A 24,363-nucleotide genomic window follows, 5' to 3' on the forward strand; every position below is an offset into this window, starting at 1 on the left:
ATCTATCTATCTATCTATCTATCTATCTATCTATCTATCTATCTATCTATCTATCTATCTATCTATCTATCTATCTATCTATCTATCTATCTATCTATCTATCGATCTATCTGTCTGTCTGTCTGTCTGTCTCTCTATCTATCTATCTATCTATCTATCTATCTATCTATCTATCTATCTATCTATCTATCTATCTATCTATCTATCTATCTATCTATCTATCTATCTGTCTGTCTAAATGGCGCTGAGCATGGAATTCGCTTTGTTCTGGTCATATTCTAAGGCAATTTTAAAACAAATTCTCATGCATCGCATCTTTTGAATAAATCCTGTGTTGGTGGTCTGCACTTGTGTTTGTCACTTTTATTGCACTGTCATCAAAGCTTGAGTGGGATGTTGGGCCAAGGTTTCGGCTGCTGGCTGTCAGTAAAGTGTTCAAAGGAAAGCTGCACGGCCGTCTCCATGCCTCGCACTGAAGCTGCGGCAGCTGGCCCATAGAGATAGTGCAGCTGGCGCCGATAGGAGGCTGGCGTTGCTGCCTGCTGCCACTGATACTCCTGCGCGCCCCCGGAGTTACCTGTGTTTCAACAGACAAGGCAGGCGTTACGCTACTTTCAGCCACGTCCGCACAATAGCACGTTCAAACAAAACAAAAGCCACTTTGATTGGGCAAATTTTGAATGAACGAGCATTACAGATTGAAATAGGAAACAGCGTGGTAAAAACAAAGACGAAGCAGAGGAACGAATACTACGCCACACGAAGCGCTGACTATCGACTGAAATTTATTGTAGCAAAGGTGTACAGTACTCACAGATTCAAACGCGACATCAATGTTTTTAGTATAACGGCTGGTATGTGCCACTACTCGAAATAACCACGTTATGTCGAGACGAATACGGTCTCTAAATACAATGTTAACTCTGATCTACGCGTCCGAGTTAAAAATAAGCTGATATGACCCAAACTCAAGACATTGAAAGTATGTGCATTACTTGGCCCTAAATTGTCCCGTTTCAATCCGCGAGTGCTGTACATGTATAACTACAGAGGGCATCAGGAAGTGCACTTCTAGTGCTTTATATTATATATATATATATATATATATATATATATATATATATATATATATATATATCAGGCAGGTGGTTTCAGTGGATCCAGTGATTAATAAAAATTGCCTTGAGCGAACGAACGTACGTACGAAAACTTTTATTGTTCCAACGTTTCGGCCGGGGTCCGGCCTTCGTCAGGGAATACAATCATTGTATTCCCTGACGAAGGCCGGACCCCGGCCGAAACGTTGGAACAATAAGTTTTCGTACGTTCGTTCGCTCAAGCCAATTTATATATATATATATATATATATATATATATATATATATATATATATATATATATATATATGCAGTAAAAACACATAAGACTAGTACCCCTTTTAGGGTGATTGTCTCTGAAAGCAATACTTGGCAAAAATGTGTTTCTTTGTTCTTAAAGGGCCCCTAAACCACTCAGAAGTTGAAATTTAGTTGTGGTGTGAGAGTTCTGCACGAGTCTACAACGAACACGTAGCCGTGAGAATTTTTCGAAACGGTGCCGTAATAGCGGAATTACACGCGTTTGTTGATCGAAACGCTGCGATCGCTCGTTTCACTCTTCCCATGGCTACCCTTCACTCGTCTGCTGATTCCTCTCCCAAAGGCCCTCCTCGTCGAGTGCCCCTCCCAATCTCACGTGACATACCGTCATCGCTGACGCGCTCTTCGAAACAGCGGGCACTTCCGGTTGCCGCGACTCCGTGCTTCTCCACTGATCACTAGAAGGAGCTGGATGGCGCATCGAGCACGCGGGCGTGAAGCCACCGGAAGCCGCTGTTTTTGTCCCGGAAGAGAGCTTTTCTCTTCTTTTTTAAAGAAATACCTGCCTGTAGCGCAGTAAACTGTACGAATCGACCGGAAAAGTCGTCAGGGAAGACATTTCACGCGTAAGTACCTCAAAGTTGCATTACTTTTTACGCATTTTGTACGTTGCAGCACTCCGCCGTATTCGGACGCTGTCGGCACGGCGTCTGTCATATTTCGTGTAGCGTTCGTCGGCGTCTAAAGTGAGGCGTAATCACAGAGTTTGAAAAAATGAAAAATAAAAACGATCATAACAACTGCTGCCACCCGAGAATATTTGAATTGCGCGACTGAGACGGACAGAAGACGCCAGCTTCCGGGACAAACAGGAGACCTTCCGGTGGCTTCACAAGCGCCCGCCTCGCAGAGCGGGGATGCGCCGTCCAGCAGTGTGCTTCTCATGGGGAATTCCATTGGCAAATTCAGAGCACTTCCGGTAGCAGTTTTTCTGCTCCATTCAGAGCAAGTCTGTTCCATTGGCGGATTGAGAGTGCTCCCTGTATGTATCATTGGCAGATCTGGAGCAGCTCCGCCGCAAGATTCACTCCACGGAGCAGCTCTCTCCACCATTTGCTGTGGCGAGGGCGTTTGTGTTCCATTGGCAGATTTCCTTGGTTGCTCTCCGCCAGAGTAGAGTGCTCCGGCGCAGAGTTCGTCGGCCACTCCGAATCCGCCAATGGAATTCACCATCAGAAGAACGTGTTTTTGGGCGAGTTGGTGCTTGCTAAGAGACATAATGCAGCGCTAAAACACAATCACTAAGAAGAAGGAAAGAAAATAACCTTTGAGAGCTCGTTTTTCGTTGTTAGACACATTAATGAGAACAGGCAGTTCTCATTAATCACTAAGAAGAGGAACACAAGATGACGGGACAGGCGCTACTCACAACTTTAATCAAGACTACGAAGGTGAGGTACATATATAGAAATCCTAATGCGCGCTTCTCGGCTAACCGCTGCTGTTGCCGTGCCGGCCCGTGCTCGTACGAATTGTGCCGGTATGGACCGTGTTGCGCGCACGCCTTCAAAGGACCGCCAACATAATGGACCCGTACGGTGACACGTGTCGCGTCTTTTCGTTTTTCCAGTCGGTGCTTTTGTAGCCAAGCACTGATGCGTGAAAGCCATCGCAAAACACTGTCGGATTCAGTCCGCGCAGCTTATCAGACCACGAGGCGTGACTGCGCTGGTACGCTAGCGATTTGGCAGTTGCGTTACGGGCCGCAGTTGCCGATTCGCAAGCGCACACGCGGGCAACACGACGAAGAACAGCAAGGAGCGCGGCAGGGGCGTAGCCAGGGGGGGGGGGGGGTTCAACCCCACCCCCGAAAATTTTCAGTTTTGCTTGCGTATATATGCACGCACACATACAAACGCACGCACGAACATACATTAAGTATGGTTGAACCCCCCCCCCCCCCGAAAAAAATTTGTGGCTACGCCCCTGGAGCGCGGGCAGCTGCTGGCAGACTAACCGGAAGTCGTAGGTTCTTGTTCGACCAATCGCGTCAACACGCTGACGTCACACACGTCACTAGGCAGACCGGAAGGGCCCGGACATGAGAAGAAATTGTTTCTTGGAATTTGTGGCGCACCCGCGGCTTGTAGCGCTGCCACATGTGGCATCGTTGATCGTGACGGCATTCTGCACAAGATGCGCGTGTTTACTTGAAATGTCTGAAAAAATATCTGAGATTGTTTGGGGCCCTTTAAAAGACAACCTCTCACTGCTCGCTCCTAATATAATCCTTTTAGGGTAAAACTAAAGCCCCTTGATCTAGGAAAGTAACGACACTCTCCTCCGCGCGCGCGTTTCCTCCTCGATTCTCCTCGCCCGCCGCAGGCGCGCGCTGCGCACGGCTCCCACGGGCGCGCCGTAGAAATCAATGGAGGCGCGTGATGTCGGGCCACTTTCGCGCCCCGGAGCTGTAGAAAACTTTGAAAAATGGTGATAACAAGATGGAGGACACTGAAATGAACGTTTATTAAAATATTAGCTTCTTTCGAAAGCCGTGTGGGTGGCTGAAACGCATATCAAAATAAGCTGAAAGAATAACGCCTCTACAAGCCGCTGTTCTCATTTTCAGTAAAACAAACAACGTATCCTGAAAGAATGTTACAGCGCGAAAAAAGAAACGAACGGGCGAGTAGAGGTCACATGGATAAGCGCAAAATTGTACCTGAGGTTTATTTGGGAAAGCACGCATAATAGTAGACTCACAAATGCGAATCTGAGCAAGGAAAATATGAAAGCACAAACACGGCACGGAAAATAAAACTGATCACTAAGGTGAGTCGTCATGTAGAAGACAACGCCGTAAGTAATACCGGTGTCACAGGGGCACTTTTGATCGCGATCAGGGCCGTTCCAGATCAGGTGCTGCTACGCGGTCACTTATAATCGCGATCAGGCCCGATGGGGATCAAGATTATCGCGATATGCTCATCGATATCTGGCTCCCAGATTGCGATTTGACTGACGCTTGCGCGAAACTCGATCCGGATTGATCTGATCGCGATCAAAACTACCCGTGTGACACCGGCATAAGAGATAATCGACTTTTTCATTAGTGAACGGAAGACATGCTAGTGCAGGCGTGACCAAGACGAGCCATTTCGGTCGCGGCCTGCTAGACTGCGCCCATCCATGTCTGTTTCGTCTGTTGTCTAAGAAAATTTTGCGCAAGAAGTGTTGATTATGGAGTACCAATTAGCTCGAACCAACACCTCGTTAAGCTGCTAGATAACGGCTTACTTTCGCTATCAGAATGTTGTTGTTTTTTGTGCGTTGTGCTTGTGTGCTTCTTTTGTTCTTGCGACTGATCGCATTAGTGTCACGATTTTTATGTGTGAATTCTCCTCCCCCCCCCCCCCCCCAAACCTCATTTGGGAATCAGCGCCAGTGTCATCTCTATTCGTCCATTCGTTTGTTTTTTACACCAAAGATTCACAATAAACGGAATCTAACTGTATGAAACGAGACCGACACGTACAGAGGCCATGGAACAACTGATGTTTATTACTTGCGCACCGCAAGTGCTCGAGCGCGTTGCCAGACTGGGTGGCGTACATAGACGGTCTTGGCGGTAACAGATGCATCCTCTTTTCTTTAAAATTACGAGCTGATTACACAGTAAGTCCTTCATGAGGTGCAAAAGGAGACTTGTTAATTCTGGCAGCCCAATCGGTGGGCAGGTCTGCTGATTCTTGATGACTGCCGCGGGGACGTATTATAACGGTGTTCTACACTCTTAAAAAAAAGAGAGTCAAAAGGGAGTCACGTCTGCTTGACTCTCTTTGTGGCAGCCGATGACCACCTTTTTTCTAAGGGGAGTCACAATGCTCTGGTCGACGCTCCTGAATGAAATAGATGACTCCCTTGCTCCAAGGGAGTCAGTGATGGTTCTGCATATACAGGGTGGGTTTTTTTTAAAAAGAAAGCTTCAGTGGCTGCGACCAAGATACAGTTCGCTGCTTTGGCTTGTGGTATACCGAAAAATTTTGGTTGAGAATATATAACATGGATTCGTAAAATGTGGAATTACGCACGTATTGTGTTATGGCTTCAGTTACGATATTGCTGAAACGGCGCTTCGAAACGTCTACAAGTAAACAGGGTTCTTAACAATCTTGCCCCCAAGCGAAACATTCAGAGTTATGACAACGTTTAACAATGGCAGCGCTGACAAATTTGCGAATCTTCGCACGTTTGCAAGCGAGGTTTGTAGATTCCTACGACAGCATGTATGGCAGAAAACATACATTTATTAGTGAAATGGACGTGCATGGTGTTGAACGCACTGGCGATCGGGAACACATCTAACTCGACGGCCGTAAAAACATGTGCCGCAAAGCTGGCATGATAACAGCGCAGACCGGTTATCAAGGCGACGCTTTACCGCGTCTCCTAAAGAGCGACAATACTACCAGAATTATAGCTCGCGTGGTCATCATTTCTGCCCGCCACAGCTAAACTATATCTTCACGATAATCCGCGCGGGCCACCAAATCGCTCAGCAAACGTTGAGCACAGCTAGGCACGCACACACGGCCTCACCGCACTCTCCCTAGCCCCTAGAGCAGGGGATGCACGTTCACCTGCGCCCCCTCCCACCGTACAGCCCTTACAGACACACACAGGGCACGCTTCGCCTCCTCCACCCTGATATTATTCAATAGAGCTTTAACTATGCATGGATGTGTGTTCTATAGCACCAAAACAAAACCGAAACCATTTAGGCGTTCGTGGAGGCTACTTTAATCCAAAGCCGAAGCCATCAATACGAGACAGCCATTTTGGCCTGGCGTCGTTAGTGGGCCTATTCGATTTACCACTTCTGGCTACATCTGGCTACCCGCGGGCTGCCAGAGACAGCCAGAACGCATTCGTTTTTTCTCGGGTTGCTCCGCCCACCGCGCGCGCACTTCCGGTGGGCATTCGTTTTTCGCTCTCTGGCTGCATCTGGCGACCCGCGGGTCGCCAGAACTCGCCAGGACGATTTTGGTCTGGCGGCTCTCTGGCCGTTTTCTGGCTAGCAGACGCCAAAAGGGACGATGAGCGCTCGCGACCATCTTTGCGTGGTCTCCGCGGAATGCAAAGGCTTCGGGTACGGTCCCGTACTTCGGGACCTTCGGCGGCTCTCGGCCAGTGCGACAAGAAGCGTCTTTTCGGCCGAAATCTTCGGTCGTTCTCGGAGGCCTTGAGGATAAAATGACGAAGCTTCAAGCTCCTCAACCAGGGCTGCACAAGTAATTCTAGACAGTCGGGATAACGACGTTCTCAACATTCAGCGGAACTCTATGCCGTTCTTCTCGTTGCAGTCTGCTTATCAGCAGACACACAACGAGATCTTCGACATTTTAATCCTCGCACACAACGGTTTGGTGACGCCTGCGGAGCCTGCGAGCGCGCAGCAAGGCCACCAGCCCAGCGATCGTAGCTAACAAAATTTGTACTAGCATGTTGGAGCAGACGACGCAGTTGTGAGCCGCCCAGCCGCGAGCCCAAAATTCGATTTTACTTCTCCCGGCCATTTTCTGGTTGCCAGAAGTTTTTAGGCCACGTGATATAACGTCATTTCCTGTCAGAACCGGAACCCGCTGGCTGGTTTCTGGCAGCCAGCGGGCTGCCAGAAAATGGAAAATCGAAGGTCGTTAGACGGCATTGTTCGTGATCCGTCTCGTTGTGGTCGTTCTTTAGTCCGCCAGAATAATCTGTGTCGTCAGGCGTGATTGCAAGTGATTGTTTTGCGTGACTTTCTTCGTGCTATGCATTCGTGGCGTAGTATCGTGTCGTCGGCTCACGCTTGCCGTGACTGGCTGAAGCAGTGTCACTCAGTGTTTGGGAAAAGCAGCCTCCGGACGGAGAAGACCCTGCAGTAAGCTTCGTTTCGTCGTGAACTTGCCTGAGCAAGATGGCAGCGCATGACGGATCCCAGTGGCACCGACAGACGAAGCCTGTGGACGACGCTCCTACGGTCGTTATAGATTTCAGGTGAGTTCTGCCGGCTTCTGCCTACAACTCTTTTATTCGCTTCACACGTAGCTTTGCCACTTGTCTTTCTGATGTTCCAGTTGCACGGATTTTGCTATCGTGTTTCAATGGCTTGGCAACGACGAAAACCGCACTGGACTATCCAGTAGCGGGTAAAACGGAGTGGTGCGCGCCAATATCGTGTTTCCTTATTCCATACATGCCAGAAAAACATGAAATTGCGAGTTGAAATCTCGGTTGCAAGTCGAGTGTGGTGACACGTAGAGCAACGTTGCATCGATATATATTTGAAGGGTAAGTAAGATCAGCTGATCAAAATGAATCTAATGCACCCGGCCCGAACATGCCTGATATCCAGATCATGATTTTGGCTCGTGAAACTCTAGAATTTAGTGTTTCTTTCCTTTGCTACCCAGACGTTGAAACACGTTTAATACGTATTTATTCGCTGCATATTCGAACTTCTCGCCGTGTTTGCTTGTTTGTTTGTTTGTTTGTTTGTGTGTGTGTGTGTGTGTGTGTGTGTGTGTGTGTGTGTGCGCGCGTCCGTGCGTGCGTGCGTGCGTAACTGCTATAAAACTTTGATGCAATAGCTTTTGTAGCACGGTTTCATTTAATTGAAACAGTGGTGACTTGATCTTATGATGCTAAAAATTATCATGCAACAAAGGTAAATGTGAGTTCACTTCAAAGTTGTAGTTTTTTTTTTTTTGTCCACAAACTGCATACGAGCATAACCTCATCCTCCTGTGATACTTGCTTTGTCTAATGTGGTGTGGTGCTAGTACCTAATAGTAAACACAACACCGGCTAGTAATAATGGCAGTAAACATACTGCTCAAACGCTGTGTTTCGTGGATATTGGATGCCTTTGTTATACTCAGTTCGTTATTATTTGCAACACAAAGATACAGTCTACAGTGATGTTGTGGGCAGTGGACAAAAATCCTTTAAAATGGACTTGGAAGCGTTACGCTGCGAAGCCCAAGGACGCGGGTTCTATTCCTGACCCCGGCAGCTGCATTTAGAAGGGGGCGAGATAACTCCCATGCCCTCTGATTTGTGCACGTTGAAGAACTCCAGGTAGTTGAAATTAATCCGTGATCTCCCACTATGTAGCACCGCTTAATCGCATTGTGCTTTTCACTCATAAATCTCTAGCAATTATTGCTTCGTCATTATACCTCGAAACACTCGCTGTATCCTATTTGAATTCTATTCGCCATCGTCTGCAATGAATATTTAGCACTTTTTACAGCAGGGTACCTCATTTGACATTCTTTTACAATGCACCTTAATTGTCCCAATTTCGTGCCATAATCAGCTGTTGTTTTTAATATGTATATAAGTCACTTCAGCACTGTTCCTTTTTGTTTGACCGCTTCTCATCACCTCGATTGTTTGAGGTTTGAGGTGATGTTTGTGCTGCACAGTTTGCCCGAGTTTGCTCCCAACCCTCTATACTGGTCAACGCTGGCTGGTGGGTTGTCCTTCCAGACAAACGGAAAAAACGAGACCTTTGCCTGTTGATATAGATCTGAAGAAAAATGGCACATTAGGCCTTTAGAATAGCTGCACCTTCGTGCAGCTCTTCTGAAGCCAGGCACTAGAAGGGCACGCTCACAATGATGCGACAGAAAGAAGGCAGTGAAGGCAAGCCTAGTCTTGTCGTACATTCGCCATATTTCGTGTAGCTGTATACACATTTTGCCGTTTTCTTCGTTAAACTAATAATAACATTTGGCGTTTAACATCCCAAAACCACGATATGATTGAGAGACGCCGTAGTAGAGGGCTCTGGAAATTTCGACTACCTGGGGTTCTTTAACGTGCAGCTAAATCTAAGTACACGGGCCTCAAACATTTTCGCCTCCAACGAAAATGCAGCCGCCGAGGCCGGAACTCGATCCCGCGACCTACAGGTCTTCGTTAAAATACTGCTAGTCTAGTGGTTATGGTGCTCTACTGCTGACCCGCAGGTTGCGGGATCGAATCCTGGCCGCCGCGGCCGCATTTTCGATGGAGGCGAAAATGGTTTAGACCCGTGTGCTTAGATTTAGGTGCACGTTAAAGAACTCTAGGTGGTCGAAACTTCCGAAGCCCTCCACTACGGCGTCTCTCATAATCTTATCGTGGTTTTGGGACGTCAAACCCCAACAATTATTATTATTATTAAAATACTGCTGCCATGCTATACAGGGTGATTTTTTTTCAGACAGTACATATCTTTTATTAAAAAACTCTATGACAGTCACGCTCCAGTAGTACTCTAGTTCGGGGCGGAAATATTCTGCCGCAACAAAAAATGCGTTGACGGGACTAATTAACAAAAACCCGTTAACTAATTTTTATTTATTGACTTGAGGGCAGTTGTTTATATTAGAAATTTGTAGTGCGTGCCGCTTTATGGTATACCAATTTTTCAGAAATCATGAAAGTTTTACGTAACTCGAGATATTTATTGTGAAATTTTAAGGGCTAAATCAAAACTGATCGTGTCCGGCACACAGAAAACGCGGTTTTTCTGTTACGTCAGACCGGAGCTGCCCGCGACAAGGGAGTGACGAAATTTGAATGAAGGCGCGTCGTGGTCGTACCTTTTCGTGAAAACTGGCAAGTCATCTAACTTGTGTCAGCGGATCGCCTTACCTTTGCATGTGGCGTTTGGTGCTCATTTGTTTCTTTCGAGATGCGCGCATCCGAAACGGCAGTAATATCAACCTTTTCTTTCTATGTTTACAGATAAGTACCACACATCGCACCCAAATAATAAGCTGTTTACTTGTGTATTTCTGAATGCTTGCAGATTTTCCTGATCACATTCTGCTGCGGCCCACCTTCATTAAACTATCACCACCTTCTTTTCACATGTAGCTCCGAGCTTACGTAACAGAGAAGCGACGTTTCCTGCACGTCAGGCGCTATCAGTTTCGATTTCGTCCTTGAAATTCAAGGATGAATATCACGAATTACGTGTAACTTTCGCGATTAAAAAAAAATGTTTATGCCATAAATTGGCACGCGATACAACTTTCTAATATAAACAACTACCTCCAGGTCAGGAATTAAAAGTTAATTAATGAGTTTTTGTTAATTAATCTCTTCATTGCCATTTTAGTTGCAGCAAACTATTTCCTTCTTGACATAGAGTGTGTGCGCGAAAACATCTTGAGCGTGACTATTATACAATTTTGATAAGAAATATGCGTTCTCTAAAAAAACATCCTTCTAATTGTACGGAGGTCATGCAGTGGAAACAGTTGCAGCTGGCTAAGGGAGCAACAGACGCTCAAAGTACAGCAAAGTTAATGAGTATCCCTGGTTTTGTTCATTGCCATGACACTTCATGGAATCTGGTGTGTGAGCGCTGCCCTTGTCAGATTAAAAGGTGATCGATCTGTCTGTCATCATGTGTTTATTTTTGTGCACTTGACTATTTCAGGTTGCTTCAAGACTGCACATTGAAGCTCTACAGCTGCATTTGACCAGGAAGCCTCCTTGGAAACTTCGTGTCTCGAGGTAGTCAAGACGTGTCCAAGAATTCGGAATAGCCACGCTTAAGGTCTGGCCGTGAGTGGTCTCGAATCAGTGCAACCTGCTGTCCTTTTCGCCAGAATGCCACCTGACCCTGACATGGTCTGGGAACACGACACTGCCAAGCTCATGCACGCAAGCTGTGTCACCTATTGGGGTCCTGTATCTCAGATGACTACATGAGAATCCTGTACTACATGAGAACTACACATGTTGCATGTTTTGCGCTGTATGCCACATAAAATATGTAATGGATGTCGCAAAGAAGTGCTTGATGGCTGGCCATTGATTCCTATTCATAAAAACTGACTGCTGGCTATGCTAATGTTTATGCCAGGTCTAGTATATTGCCGCATTTGACAGTAATGAACGACGTTAGCGAAACTATTGCTTTTCATATCTCACTCATTCTGACAGTAATGTGTCTCGCTGTATTTCTGGACGGTGTTTCTGTATTTCAGTTCTGTACAGAACTCTCCATACCACCGCTAAATATATATATTTATATATATCATACCTTATATATATAAGGTACTTGACACACGACGTACGTTTTAGCATTAGCATAGTGCTAAAACGTACGTCGTGTGTCAAATGCCTTCCTACAGTATCAGGACCTTCGTGATCTTTCTGTAGCTCTTATATTTAAGGGTCATTCCATGCCAAGTGTCCCAGACGTGGCGCTCGCACATCGCAGCTTTTGCTGATAAAATTTGTGCCTTTTTCCTGTGCCACATGGAGTATTGTGGCAAAACATTCTTGCTCGAAAAAATTTTTGACGGTCCTGGCACCCCCTCGAATTTCGCTTCTATTTATTAAACTGTTCCTAATAGAAAAATGTGTATAAAATCTACTTTTGTGTGTTGAGCTTCTAAACTGCGCTTGCGCTATCGCAGAGGTTCTGTTTAGTTGTCCCATTCATTATTTCCGAATTTTTGTGTTTCACTACCAGCTACGTAGCTTCAAAAACTACAAAAATCTTCAAAGTTCGTGAATTTTTCTTGAGCTATCTGGAACTCACCCTAACCAATATTAATAATAGCCTGATTTCCAGGAAAGTGTATTTTAGTACAGAAATGTTTAGGGGTAAAATAGACTTCAGATCTTTCCGAAAAAAAATTGTGAAATTAGAGAAAATGTACGATTTGTTGCATGTTTGACCATATTTTTCATACTGATGCGGTCAAAGTAAAAATCCTCGTCATGCGGCGTTTGATAAAAGACTTCATCGTTAAGTAATGAAAAAAGTCTTATCAAATCATTTTTTTCTTTTAAGGAAGAAAATAATTTTTTAATTTGGCCCTCCGAACGCGCAGTGCATTTCATTTTGTTGCCACTTCGCCGCAAAGCACGTGGTAGCCCTTGCAGCTGACACTCGTCACAGGCAACGGCCAGATGCGAGATGTATGTCAGTGGCTCGTGAGTGGTCGAAAGTCTTGTCACGTTGATGTCAGGGCGACGAGTAATGAATTCGCGTTACAATGTGAGCTTGCTTGGCGGGCCCAGTGGGAAGTATGGACGCCCGAGAGCAGCCTGTGGCGTCGTTGGCACATTGTGCTAGAGGCCGTCTGTACAACATGTATACCCTGAGAAAGAAGTGTGTACAGTGTGCATTATTTCTTTCAGTATGTGTATGCTAGTTGTGCAGACGTCCCTCTAGGACATTGTGCCAACGACTCCGCATGCTGCTCTCGGGCGTCCATATTTCCCATTGGGCCCGCCTAGCAAATGCTCATTGTAACGCAAATTCATTACTCGTCGCCCTGACAGCGCGACAAGACTTTCGACCACTCACGAGCCGCTGACATACATCTCGCATCTGACCGCTGCCTGTGACGAGTGTCAGCTGTAAGGGCGACCACGTGCTTTGCGGCGAAGTGGCAGCAAAATGAAATGCACTGCGCGATCGGAGGGCCAAATTCAAAAATTATTTTCTTCCTTAAAACAAAAAAAATTATTTGATTAGACTTTCTTCGTTACTTAACGATGAAGTCTTCTATCAAACGCCACATGACGAGGATTTTTACTTTGACCGCATCAGTATGAAAAATACGGTCAAACATGTGACAAATCGTACATTTTCTCAAATATCACAATTTTTTCGGAAAGATTTGAAGTCTATTTTACCCCTAAACATTTATGTACTAAAATACACTTCCCTGGAAATCAGGCTATGATTAATATTGGTTAGGGTGAGTTGCAAATAGCTCAAGAAAAATTCACGAACATTGAAGATTTTTGTAGTTTTTGAAGCTACGTAGCTGGTAGTGAAACACAAAAAAAATCGGAAATAATGAATGGGACAACTAAACAGAACCTCTGTGATAGCGCAAGCGCGGTTTCGTAGCTCAACACACAAAAATAGATTTTATACACATTTTTCTATTAGGTACAGTTTAATAAATAGAAGCGAATTTCGAGGGGGTGCCATGATTGTCAAAATTTTTTTCGACCAAAAGTGTTTTGCCACAATACTCCATGTGGCACAGGAAAAAGGCACAAATTTTATCAGCAAAATCTGTGATGTGCGAGCGCCACGTCTGGGACACTTGGCATGGAATGACACACACACACACACACACACACACACACATATATATATATATATATTGAGAGAGCGTAGGCATCGGCAAGTTGGTAATTCATGTTTGACTTTTTGAGCGCGCAAAAGAACAGGGACGAAAAACGACGCAGACACAGCGCTGACTTCCAACATATGCTTTATTTTCTACAGTGGTACATATATATATAGACAACAAAAAGCAACGCACGCAGGCGCATTGTACAGGAAGGCTTCATGTAAAACCACAAATAAGTATGCATGATAAGCAATCAAACAACCTGATACCGGATTTTTTTCTTCTTTAAGAGATCAAGCGGTCATTCCTGACTACCACTATCGTCTAGTCACCCTGTGGGCCTTGCTTAGAAAGTCTAGTTCTTTTTGGATAGGTCAATTGAAGGTGCACTAATGCACATGTCTCCCAAACTTGCAATCTTCGCCGCTTCAATTATCTCACGTGTTGTTTGTGCCTGGCTCCTTCCTGTCGCAGTGCACTGCGAATACATGGGATCGCACCCACACTTCCTGCAGTGGAAAGCCAAATGTCCCACACCTCCATTTCGCACGTTATTTGCGTGCTCACGCAGCCTGTCATTGGCACACCGTCCCGTCTGCCCTATGTATTTCTTGCCACAGGACAGCAGTAACTCATAAACGATGTTGTTCTCACATTTAACAAAGCTTTCTTTGTGCTTTTTTTGGCACCTGGGTTTTTCAGAACCACTGTAGGAGGCCTTGCACAGATTATAAAGCTTGTTTGGTGCTGAAAGGACGACTCTTACGTTGGCGTTGTTTCCTATCTTTTTCAGCCTATGTGAGACATCGTGAAGGTACGGTATGACGGCGCATTTCTGCTTGACAGGCTCCGTTTCTGGTGAAGCCTGCTCCTCACCCTCGCGAGCATGTTTGACAGTCTTGAGAAGGCCCTCCGCCACAGATGTGACGACATACTGAGGAAACCCCGCCTTTTTCAGGCAGTCAGCTTGCGCCTGGAAACTACACGAACACTTGTGAGGACATGAGCGGCGAAGCGCATTCATTAGGGTTAATTTTGCAATACCCCTTTTAACTAGCTTGGAGTGGCCCGAAGAAAACGGCAGAAGCGGCTTATTGGCCCTAGGCTCGTACGACCAGCAGACCTGGTCTCGCTCGAAGAACATTCGTAAGTCAAGAAAACGCAAGGCGTTGTTTTGCGGCATTTCATGCGTGACTGCGAGCGGTTGCAGGAAACGCGTGAACAGATCAAGTACGTTTGAAGAATCATTGCCAAATTCGCCTGGACTTGATTCTAGAAAGACAACGTAGTCGTCTACATATCTAAACACCTTCTTTACATTTGTGCCTGTTACTAGAAACTAGAAACAGAGCTAACAGGCACAAATGTAAAGAAGGTGTTTAGATATGTAGACGACTACGTTGTCTTTCTAGAATCAAGTCCAGGCGAATTTGGCAATGATTCTTCAAACGTACTTGATCTGTTCACGCGTTTCCTGCAACCGCTCGCAGTCACGCATGAAATGCCGCAAAACAAAGCCTTGCGTTTTCTTGACTTACGAATGTTCTTCGAGCGAGACCAGGTCTGCTGGTCGTACGAGCCTAGGGCCAATAAGCCGCTTCTGCCGTTTTCTTCGGGCCACTCCAAGCTAGTTAAAAGGGGTATTGCAAAATTAACCCTAATGAATGCGCTTCGCCGCTCATGTCCTCACAAGTGTTCGTGTAGTTTCCAGGCGCAAGCTGACTGCCTGAAAAAGGCGGGGTTTCCTCAGTATGTCGTCACATCTGTGGCGGAGGGTCTTCTCAAGACTGTCAAACATGCTCGCGAGGGTGAGGAGCAGGCTTCACCAGAAACGGAGCCTGTCAAGCAGAAATGCGCCGTCATACCGTACCTTCACGATGTCTCACATAGGCTGAAAAAGATAGGAAACAACGCCAACGTAAGAGTCGTCCTTTCAGCACCAAACAAGCTTTATAATCTGTGCAAGGCCTCCTACAGTGGTTCTGAAAAACCCAGGTGCCAAAAAAAGCACAAAGAAAGCTTTGTTAAATGTGAGAACAACATCGTTTATGAGTTACTGCTGTCCTGTGGCAAGAAATACATAGGGCAGACGGGACGGTGTGCCAATGACAGGCTGCGTGAGCACGCAAATAACGTGCGAACTGGAGGTGTGGGACATTTGGCTTTCCACTGCAGGAAGTGTGGGTGCGATCCCATGTATTCGCAGTGCACTGCGACAGGAAGGAGCCAGGCACAAACAACACGTGAGATAATTGAAGCGGCGAAGATTGCAAGTTTGGGAGACATGTGCACATAGGTCGGCAAACTCACTCATCAGTTGACTCACTCAGACTCACTCAGACTCGGTTGGGAAAAATTTTGGTGAGTCTGAGTCCGAGTGAGTCCAGTTGAGGAAAATTTTGGTGAGTCTGAGTCCGAGTGAGCCCTAAGGCAAAATATATTGCATGAGTGAGCCTGAGTGAGCTCCACATTTCTTGCCGACCTATGGTCCTGTCTACTCAACTTCAGCATTACTATCAGCCTTATGTCGGCTCACATTTATACTCCCGTGTAGTCCCGCATACGTCAACGCGCTACCGTTCATACGTCAGCTCATTATTTATTGATCAGAGGCGTGAGATGAGGAGGGAGAGGGGGAGGAGGTGCCTTGGCCTCCCCCCGCAAACTTCTTCATGGGAAGTTACTGATAAAAATATCTCGTGTGAGTCATCTCTTTCAATAAAACGGTCCTTATTGAACTACAAAGTCAGATAACTCGTATTTGAAGGTACGAGATCAAAAGGTGCTAAGTAGCGCACCGATTATGCGAAATATTGGCGTTAAAGAGCATTGACATTATGGTAGAAAAAGGCTAACTATAGGTTAGCGGACTCATGAGTCGACTCACTCAGACTCACTCAGACTCAGATCGAGCCGTGAGTCTGAGTCTGAGTGAGTTCGAGTGAATTATATTTTGGTGAGTCTGAGTCCAAGTGAGTCCGGTTGAGAAAAATTATAGTGAGTCTGAGTCCGAGTGAGTCCGGATGAGGAAAAGTTTGGCGAGTCTGAGTCCGAGTGAGCTCTAAGGGTAAGATATGTTTCGTGAGTGAGTCTGAGTGAGCTCCACATTTTTTGCCGACCTATGCATGTGCATTAGTGCACCTTCAATTGACCTATCCAAAAAGAACTAGACTTTCTAAGCAAGGCCCACAGGGTGACTAGACGATAGTGGTAGTCAGGAATGACCGCTTGATCTCTTAAAGAAGAAAAAAATCCGGTATCAGGTTGTTTGATTGCTTATCATGCATACTTATTTGTGGTTTTACATGAAGCCTTCCTGTACAATGCACCTGCGTGCGTTGCTTTTTGTTGTCTATATATATATATGTACCACTGTAGAAAATAAAGCATATGTTGGAAGTCAGCGCTGTGTCCGCGTCGTTTTTCGTCCCTGTTCTTTTGCGCGCTCAAAAATGTCAAACACACACACACACACAGATATATATATATATATATATATATATATATATATATATATATATATATATATATATATATATATATATATAAAATGCTTAACAATTGTGGTGACGTGGCTAAGGACTACGCATTATTCGCAGGATGTTGTGCCTATAGTTTAGGTGCTTACTGATAAAACAGTAGGTTGTCATTACAATGTGAACATGTATGAAATGGCATGAAGTGTTTAAAACCGATTCAAAGAATAATTTTACGAATCGCAGAAATTTCAGTTTGTTTATAGGATGAAGGCATGCAGACGTGAAAGAGAAGACACAGACAAACCAAACGCTAGCGTTTGAGCTGTCCGCATCTCTTCTGTTTCCGTGTTGCATGGCTTACTTTCTTCTAGAATCAACATTTTTTGTTGTTTTACGCGAGCGGAAATTGTTCTGAGACTCATCTATATAAACTTCGAGTAGTATTTTATTTCCCCCAGAGGAATCGAGTGCAGCACTGTAAAGTTGCTACAAAAACTTGTTGCGGCTGTCATGCATCCACCACAGTGTTCCTGTTTGAGTAAACCCGGTGGAAGTGCCTTGTTGAGTAACAAGAGGTAGCGGCATCAACTTTCGTCGATTGTCAGATAAAAACCCTAATGGCGTTCGCTCTGATTTGAAGTTCTTTTGAAATTCTTGATCAATCTCTATAAAACTTGTTTAGTTTATGTGTATTTGTACGCTGATTTTGAAAATGCAAATATTTTTCTACTATTATATGTCGTGTTAAGTATATCAAACATTTCATGTGCCATGTTAGGCCTGCACGAGTTACAAAGTAAGCATATCACAATAATATGAAATGGGAACTGTATGCAACATAACCAGAATGCATGTCCTAAACCCACTTAACAATAGTCATAGTATGCTGAACATTGACCAGTAAGTGTATGTCTAGCTGGTGATTCGCTCACGAGAGTTCAATATTACGTAACTTTTAACTCAAATGGGTTTAAAACGCGAGTTCGTATGTGGGCTAGTGGGTTCATGAACATTATGCCAGAACAGCGCAGTAAAATCCTTTAAAACTATTGCATACAGTTTTTATCCCCTAACTATAGCGATATGTCGATTTACTTTGTAACTCCAAGTTTGGAAAGGCTTGCTCATCAAGACACATGAAATTTTTATGTGTAAAAACTGCGTTTTCTTCCAGATAATTGCATATTTGAAATCACCACATAAGTAAACCTAAACTCAGCAAGTTTCATCAATATCGACCAAGAAGAAAAATAAACGCATTATTTGTTGCAGAGTGTCTCATTGAGTACCACGAAGTGGTCACACTGACTCTTGCCAGGGGAGTCATGTACACCACTGTCCTTAAGGACAACGGAGTCAAAGGAACGCTCCAGTGGGGGTCAGCGTTACCATGGCAAAGGGGTCACCCTGACTACCTAGAGGTACTAGGGGGAAATAAAAGGTAGTCACGTAGACTCCTGCGTTGGGAGTAACGTAGACTCTCTGCTTGTGAAGAAGGGAGTCGTTGGTCTGAAGAACGAAGGGAGTCGTTTGACACCCCAAATTGTGAAGAAGGGAGTCGTTGGTCTGAAGAACGAAGGGAGTCGTTTGACACCCCAAAAGGTCATCATATGTGTAGCGAGGCGATTACCACCCAAAGGTAGTCAGTACAGACACCCTTTTTTTTAAGAGTGTATAGCAGTCTCTGCTGAACCTCTTGGGGCCTGCACCGCTGGCTGCTCGGTGGTTTGTTGGCTGGACGACGCTCTAGGCTCATCTTCCCCCGACACTCCCGCTGGTCTAGGAGGTGCGGGAGGATGCATAACCGTTCGCGCTCTCGTTGTTGCAATTAGAGGCGCAAGAGCACGGCATAGCGCCCACACAAAGCGCAGAAAACAAAGCGCCCGCAACGTTCGCTACGCGGAGCCCCGGCGTAAAATGGCACGAGCGAAAACGAAAAATACCAGCAAAACGCAAGATCCACGCGTCTCTAAGGGCAACGGTGAAGGAGACCAATCGTCGGCGCGGAAGAAGCGGCGGAGAACGGGAGGACGCGAAAGGGGCGAGGAGGGAGAGAGGAGGACGCGCGCGCACGGCGGCGAGTACAATGAATGGCGGTACTTTGCCAAGATCAGGAGGCCATCTAGTTTTTAGAGCTTCGTCCAGTGGCGTAGCCAGGGTGTGGCACACCGGGCCCGCCCCCCCGAAATATTTTTTCCATGGCATACAGAGCCCAAAATGTCACTCGACCACATCTGCCAGCCAGGCCCCCACTTCAGATCCAGATGGTGCCCCCCCCCCCCCCTCGAAAAAAATTTCTGCTTACGCCCGTGGCTTCGCCGCTCAAGAGAATTTTCCGCCTTTCCAATAGACTTAAAAGATCTATACTATTCCATTTGCGTGGAAGTGTGTATAGATGATGTTGGTAGCATGGCTATTCAATATGCAACAGGCTGCACACTTTCTTGAACTTTTGTCATTTTATCTAAAATCACGCATTTTAGGAGGAGTGTGCCTATCTACAAAAGCAAGGAATTAGTACAGGGTCTTGTATAGCGCCAATACTTAGCGACATTTTCCTGGCTAGTATTGACTGCAAAGTTTTTACAAGTACTGCCAATTCTTGTGTTTCAAAAGTGCACCATTTTGTTGACTATTTTATTTTGTGTCTGGATTGTGACCCAGGCTCTTTTGTGAAATCTGCTTCTAGTGTGTTAGACATTCTCAGATCTTGAGCAAAACCCCTCAAATTAACCTGTGAAATGACAATTGGCAATTTGACTAGGTTTTCGGATCTACATTTAGATGCTCTGGGATCTACATCCCAGAGCATCTGTTCGTGTTTTGAGCTGCGTAGCACAACGCGTAACACAACACAACCCATCTTGTCGTTTTACAGCGCCCATTCCAAGTTGATCAAAAGAGGAATTGCCAAGTTGTGCATGTCTAACGCGCTCAAAAAATCGTGTTTGCACGGTGTGATAGCTTTGGTGCCCAGGTGACTAAATTGATAGGAGCCGTTTACCTATACCACGAGCTGGCTTCAGTAGCACAAAAGATTTTGAAAGAGATAAACTTTTGTAAGACCATGAACGAGGAACTGACTCTAACGATAAGCAAATGCAAGTTCGCAGATCCACTGTATTACCCTACTTACATAAATTGTCACATGATTTGAAGCGAATTGGCCAGCGGATTAATGTCAAAGGTGCTTTGAGTACAAATAAGGAATCCAAATTATGCTACCGTGGCAACAAGACTCCCAAGGAAGGTCTCGCCTGTGGCATAGCAACACAAGTTGCCATTCATGTCGGGAATGCCGTCTACCACATTCCCCTGGGCATGCGGCAAATCCTATATCGGCCGCACTGGCCAATGTCAATGACAGGCTCCGTGAGCACCACTGCAATGTAACTAGAGCCATTAGTGACTATCTTGTCGTCCATTGTAAGCAATATGGATGTCGCCCTGAATTTGAAAATGTGATGTGCTAGCAAGGAGCAGGTATCAAATCACACGAAAAATTTTCGAGGCCCATAATATTGCACTGTTAATGGTGCATTCAGACGACGGACCGAATCTGGATTTGTCGTGGGCGCGGACGGCTAATCCGCGAATAATCCGCCTGCAGGCGCATCCACACTAGGGTCCATATCCACACGACGGACGGTGTCCTAGGAGAGAACAGCCGGATTACTCTCGACCGCAGACTCTGCGCTCACCTGCGCCCGCTGGCAACAGACCGGTTTGAGAGTATTCAACAGCATGGAAGCGGACAGAACGCGGAGCTCACCGAGCTTGGTCGAGTATTGTCGAGGATTGCAATTTGTTTCGGTGAAATCGGTGATGTTGGCAAAATGGCTGAATGAAAAGAAGAATCTGCTGCACAGGGAGCTGCTGGAGACTAACCTCGCTGCTGTCACGCGTGGGGCCCCGCAAAGGAAGGGAGGATACAGTGACGCGCAGATGTCGGCTTTTTTTTTTTTTTTTTTTGCTTTTGCGGATAACAGGTACCGAGAGTGCACAATGCACTGCTGAACATTATGTTTCCTTCTCTCGGTTCGCATCTTGACCTTAAAAACAGTGTTCAAACATGGGGGGTGTGTTCTGAGACAACCACTTTCGGCAACAGCGCCACTTTGCCTGCCCAAGAATCCTGCGTCTGCAATGCATGTGCAATTAAAGCGACAACTTAACCGCTACTCTCCAACCTGCCAATCAGCGCGCATTAAAAGATATATATATATATATCTCAAAGGTGATCGCCTTAGCATACAGCCGCAGAAATAAACTGAACTGCGCGCCAGCAGAGCTGAAATCAACTGCGAGGACAGCCGTAGGGCTCGAGCAGAAGAAAAGTGTACTGGTTGCCAACCTGTTTGTCAGCTAAAGCTGCGGTGTTCCACCGCCAGAATCCCGATGTGAAAAACAGGTTGGGGTCATCTGTCCGCGAGCCACGCGGACGAGGGGAATCGCTGATGTGAGGTCACGTGATGCGCCGTCCGTCCCGCCACATCCGGATTCGGTCCGTCGTCTGAATGCACCCTAAAAGGGAAGTGTGTCTGTACACCATCTATTTTACAACCTGACAAAGAACCTTTATATCTCTCGGCTAGCTTGTCATGATTGAACCGCTTTCACCGTGCGCCTGCAGTATCATGTGATGCTGACCATCCCATTGCCTATCTTTTTCTTCTCTGTACTTTTTCTTGGTTTGTTCGTATTTTGTTTGTGACGAGGTGCACTTTGTGGGGGTGCTATCACCCCCTGTAATGTCGTTTGCGCCTCATGGGGCACATGCATCTCACGGATTAGTCGCAGTTAGGTTGAACACAGGGGCGTAGCCAGAAATTTTTTTCGGGGGGGGGTTCAACCATACTTTATGTATGTATGTGCGTGCGTTTGTATGTGTGCGTGTATATATACGCAAGCAAAACTCAAAAATTTCGGGGAGGGTTTGAACCCCCCCAACCCCCCCCCCCCCCTGGCTACGCCCCTGGTTGAACAGCCGTCTAGCAAAAGGTGGCGCTGTGCTCGCGCGCAGTAGGGTTAGCACGGTGGTGTCGGCAATGCCACCTGGCAGGTTTAGACCGGCGCACAGGGAACAGCGGCGAGTCTCTGTCAGCGCGCGTGGATGGCCGTCTCCCGTGGTGGGTCCGTGGGGATGATACCGTGGCTCGTTTCCCGCAGGCCCCCCGTGGCGAGTCGAACATCGGCAAAGCCGCATTCAAAGTGCCTTGTATATACCTTATGTCGCTTGTGTTTGTTATATAAATGAGAACTAACAGATAATGTCAAGGAATGGCATTATTGACATTAGGCTTTTCTTGACATTATTGTCTGTTATTTCTAATTAATATTGCATCTAACAAAGAAAAACGAGACCTTGAAAGCGATCTTGTGTTTGTGATGTTGTTTGTGGGTTGTATTGGCATTATGTATCTGGCTCTTTAGCGTGTTACTAGTTATGTATTAGATTCGGCTGGCGAGCTCGCCTCGATGTAAAAGGAGGTTAATAAATGAACTGAAGTAACGTAGAGTACTGGGCGAGTTGCGTGCCTGTCCTGTGTGTTCTTTACTGTGTCCTGTTTTCCTTGTGCAGTGATGCTACTGGCTTAGGCCACTTTGGAGCAGCTTTTGGAGCAGGCAAAATTGCGTTTTGGAGCAGCAAAACTAGCTTTTGGAGCAGGCGCTCTGCCTTCAACAATTCATTCTGAGCCGAAGAATTCTTAAAAAAGTAATAAACATCGACCACAGCAGCGTCGACATCCGAGCCAATGGCACTCAAGCCGCGGGCAAATGAGTTGTGCACTTTGTGCAAGCAGCACTCTCCTACATCTATGATGTCAGGGTATTTTTCCTGCATCTTTTTTCTGAAGCTTTTCACTGCATTAGGGCCATCCGTAGAAGAGCAAATGACATTTTTCTGCGGCAGGTCCATCATTGCTCTCCGCACATCATTAGCCAAAATTTCCGAAGTCGCGGAGCCCAGCCGGAAAGACTGTAGGTGTTCCACAACTCGCTGCATTTTGTTGGAGAAATGCCTAACTACAACATCAAGTTGTTGGCACCTCTGTTCAGGAAGAGGGGTCTCGTCAATGCTAACAGAAAAAACCACATCCGGCTTGTTCAGCTCGTCAAGCACAAGTTTCTTGAAATACGGCCCGAGGCCATCACTAACTATGTAGGATGCCTTGAACCTCTTACAACTAAACTGCTTCGCTGTTTCGGAATCTCCAAATAACTTGGGAAACAAGGCAGTTGCTGTGTCGGCGCACGAGTATGGGATGCCCTTGAGAATCATGCCAAGCACAAACAGAGTTTCTGCATTTGTCACGCGGTCACACTGCAAGACGTTCCATGGACTGCCGAATTCCAAAGTCGGCTGGATAGTTTTCGGCCGCTGCAGCCCACCTGAAGCGTCTCAATGACGACTGGTAGCATCAATGTGCCGTTTCATGGCTGCATGTCGCTTGACTGCTGCTACGTCATGTTGCCTACAGTTTATGCTTTGATTACAAAAAAAAAACACAAAACGCAGTTCCTTCGTCCGCTTGACAACACCATATTGATATTTTGTCTCCATTTTCATCACTCTCATGGAGAACGTCCGCGTACAGCGTGATGTCGCTCTCAATGGGGGAACCTCATGTAGTTAGTTTCATTTCTGAAAGTCGGAGTACACCCCTTTGGCGCAGGCTTGGCGCAGAATCGCAAAATTTTGAGAAAATGTAGCAGGTTGTAGCAGCCGGGGCACTTTGGCGCAGTCTGGCGCAATTGGCGCAGCGGTAGCATCACTGCACAACTTCGCTTCGACATGAAGGTAAATGTACACTTGTTGCACGATGGCATCTACTGTGTCTGTGTTTCCAAGAGCCTGGCTCGTTCAAGACCCCACAACTGATGTATTTATGTAGTTTTTTGCCACAATAAATTTCGGTTAATAGTCAGCACTTGGTGTGGTGTGCTGTTCGTTCCTCTGCTTCATTTTCGTTTTTACCGTGCTGTTTCCCGATTATAGATGTTCAACTAGCTAACTAGCCAACATGATCACCTTGTTAGATCTCGTTCCAGAGTGGTAAGACAAAATGGAAGTCATCATGAAAAACAATGGCCGTGCAAGCACGAACACAGAAGAAAAAAACACAAATGTCGAGTGTGCAGATCAGTAAGAGAACATGGATAGGAGCTGAGCGTACTTGAGTATATGAAGTGCACCTGAGGTAAAGTACAACACTGGTTCTATGGAAGTTAGAGACAGGTGTGTTACAAATGCCTTTCTAAGGCAGTTTTCAATGTGTTTTCAAGGTATACTCACAGATGCACTGTGAAGATTAATTATTAAAGTCGAAAAGTGCTTGTGAGTTACAGTGCTTTAAATAAATGACCACTAAACAT

General features: G+C 45.9%; 1 protein-coding gene across 1 annotated transcript in view; it reads right to left on the reverse strand.

Annotated features, from left to right (window-relative positions):
* Positions 1-256: 256 nt before the first annotated feature.
* The window catches only part of LOC119382393 (gem-associated protein 8), a 57,546-nt gene continuing 33,439 nt past the window's right edge, over positions 257-24,363 (reverse strand). The window contains exon 3 of the mRNA XM_037650086.1: positions 257-577. Coding sequence (XP_037506014.1) covers positions 378-577 — 200 coding nt within the window. The 3' untranslated portion in view covers positions 257-377. The remainder of the gene's footprint in view (positions 578-24,363) is intronic.

The sequence above is a fragment of the Rhipicephalus sanguineus genome, chromosome 2, assembly GCF_013339695.2.
Source record: "Rhipicephalus sanguineus isolate Rsan-2018 chromosome 2, BIME_Rsan_1.4, whole genome shotgun sequence".
Lineage (NCBI taxonomy): Eukaryota > Metazoa > Arthropoda > Arachnida > Ixodida > Ixodidae > Rhipicephalus > Rhipicephalus sanguineus.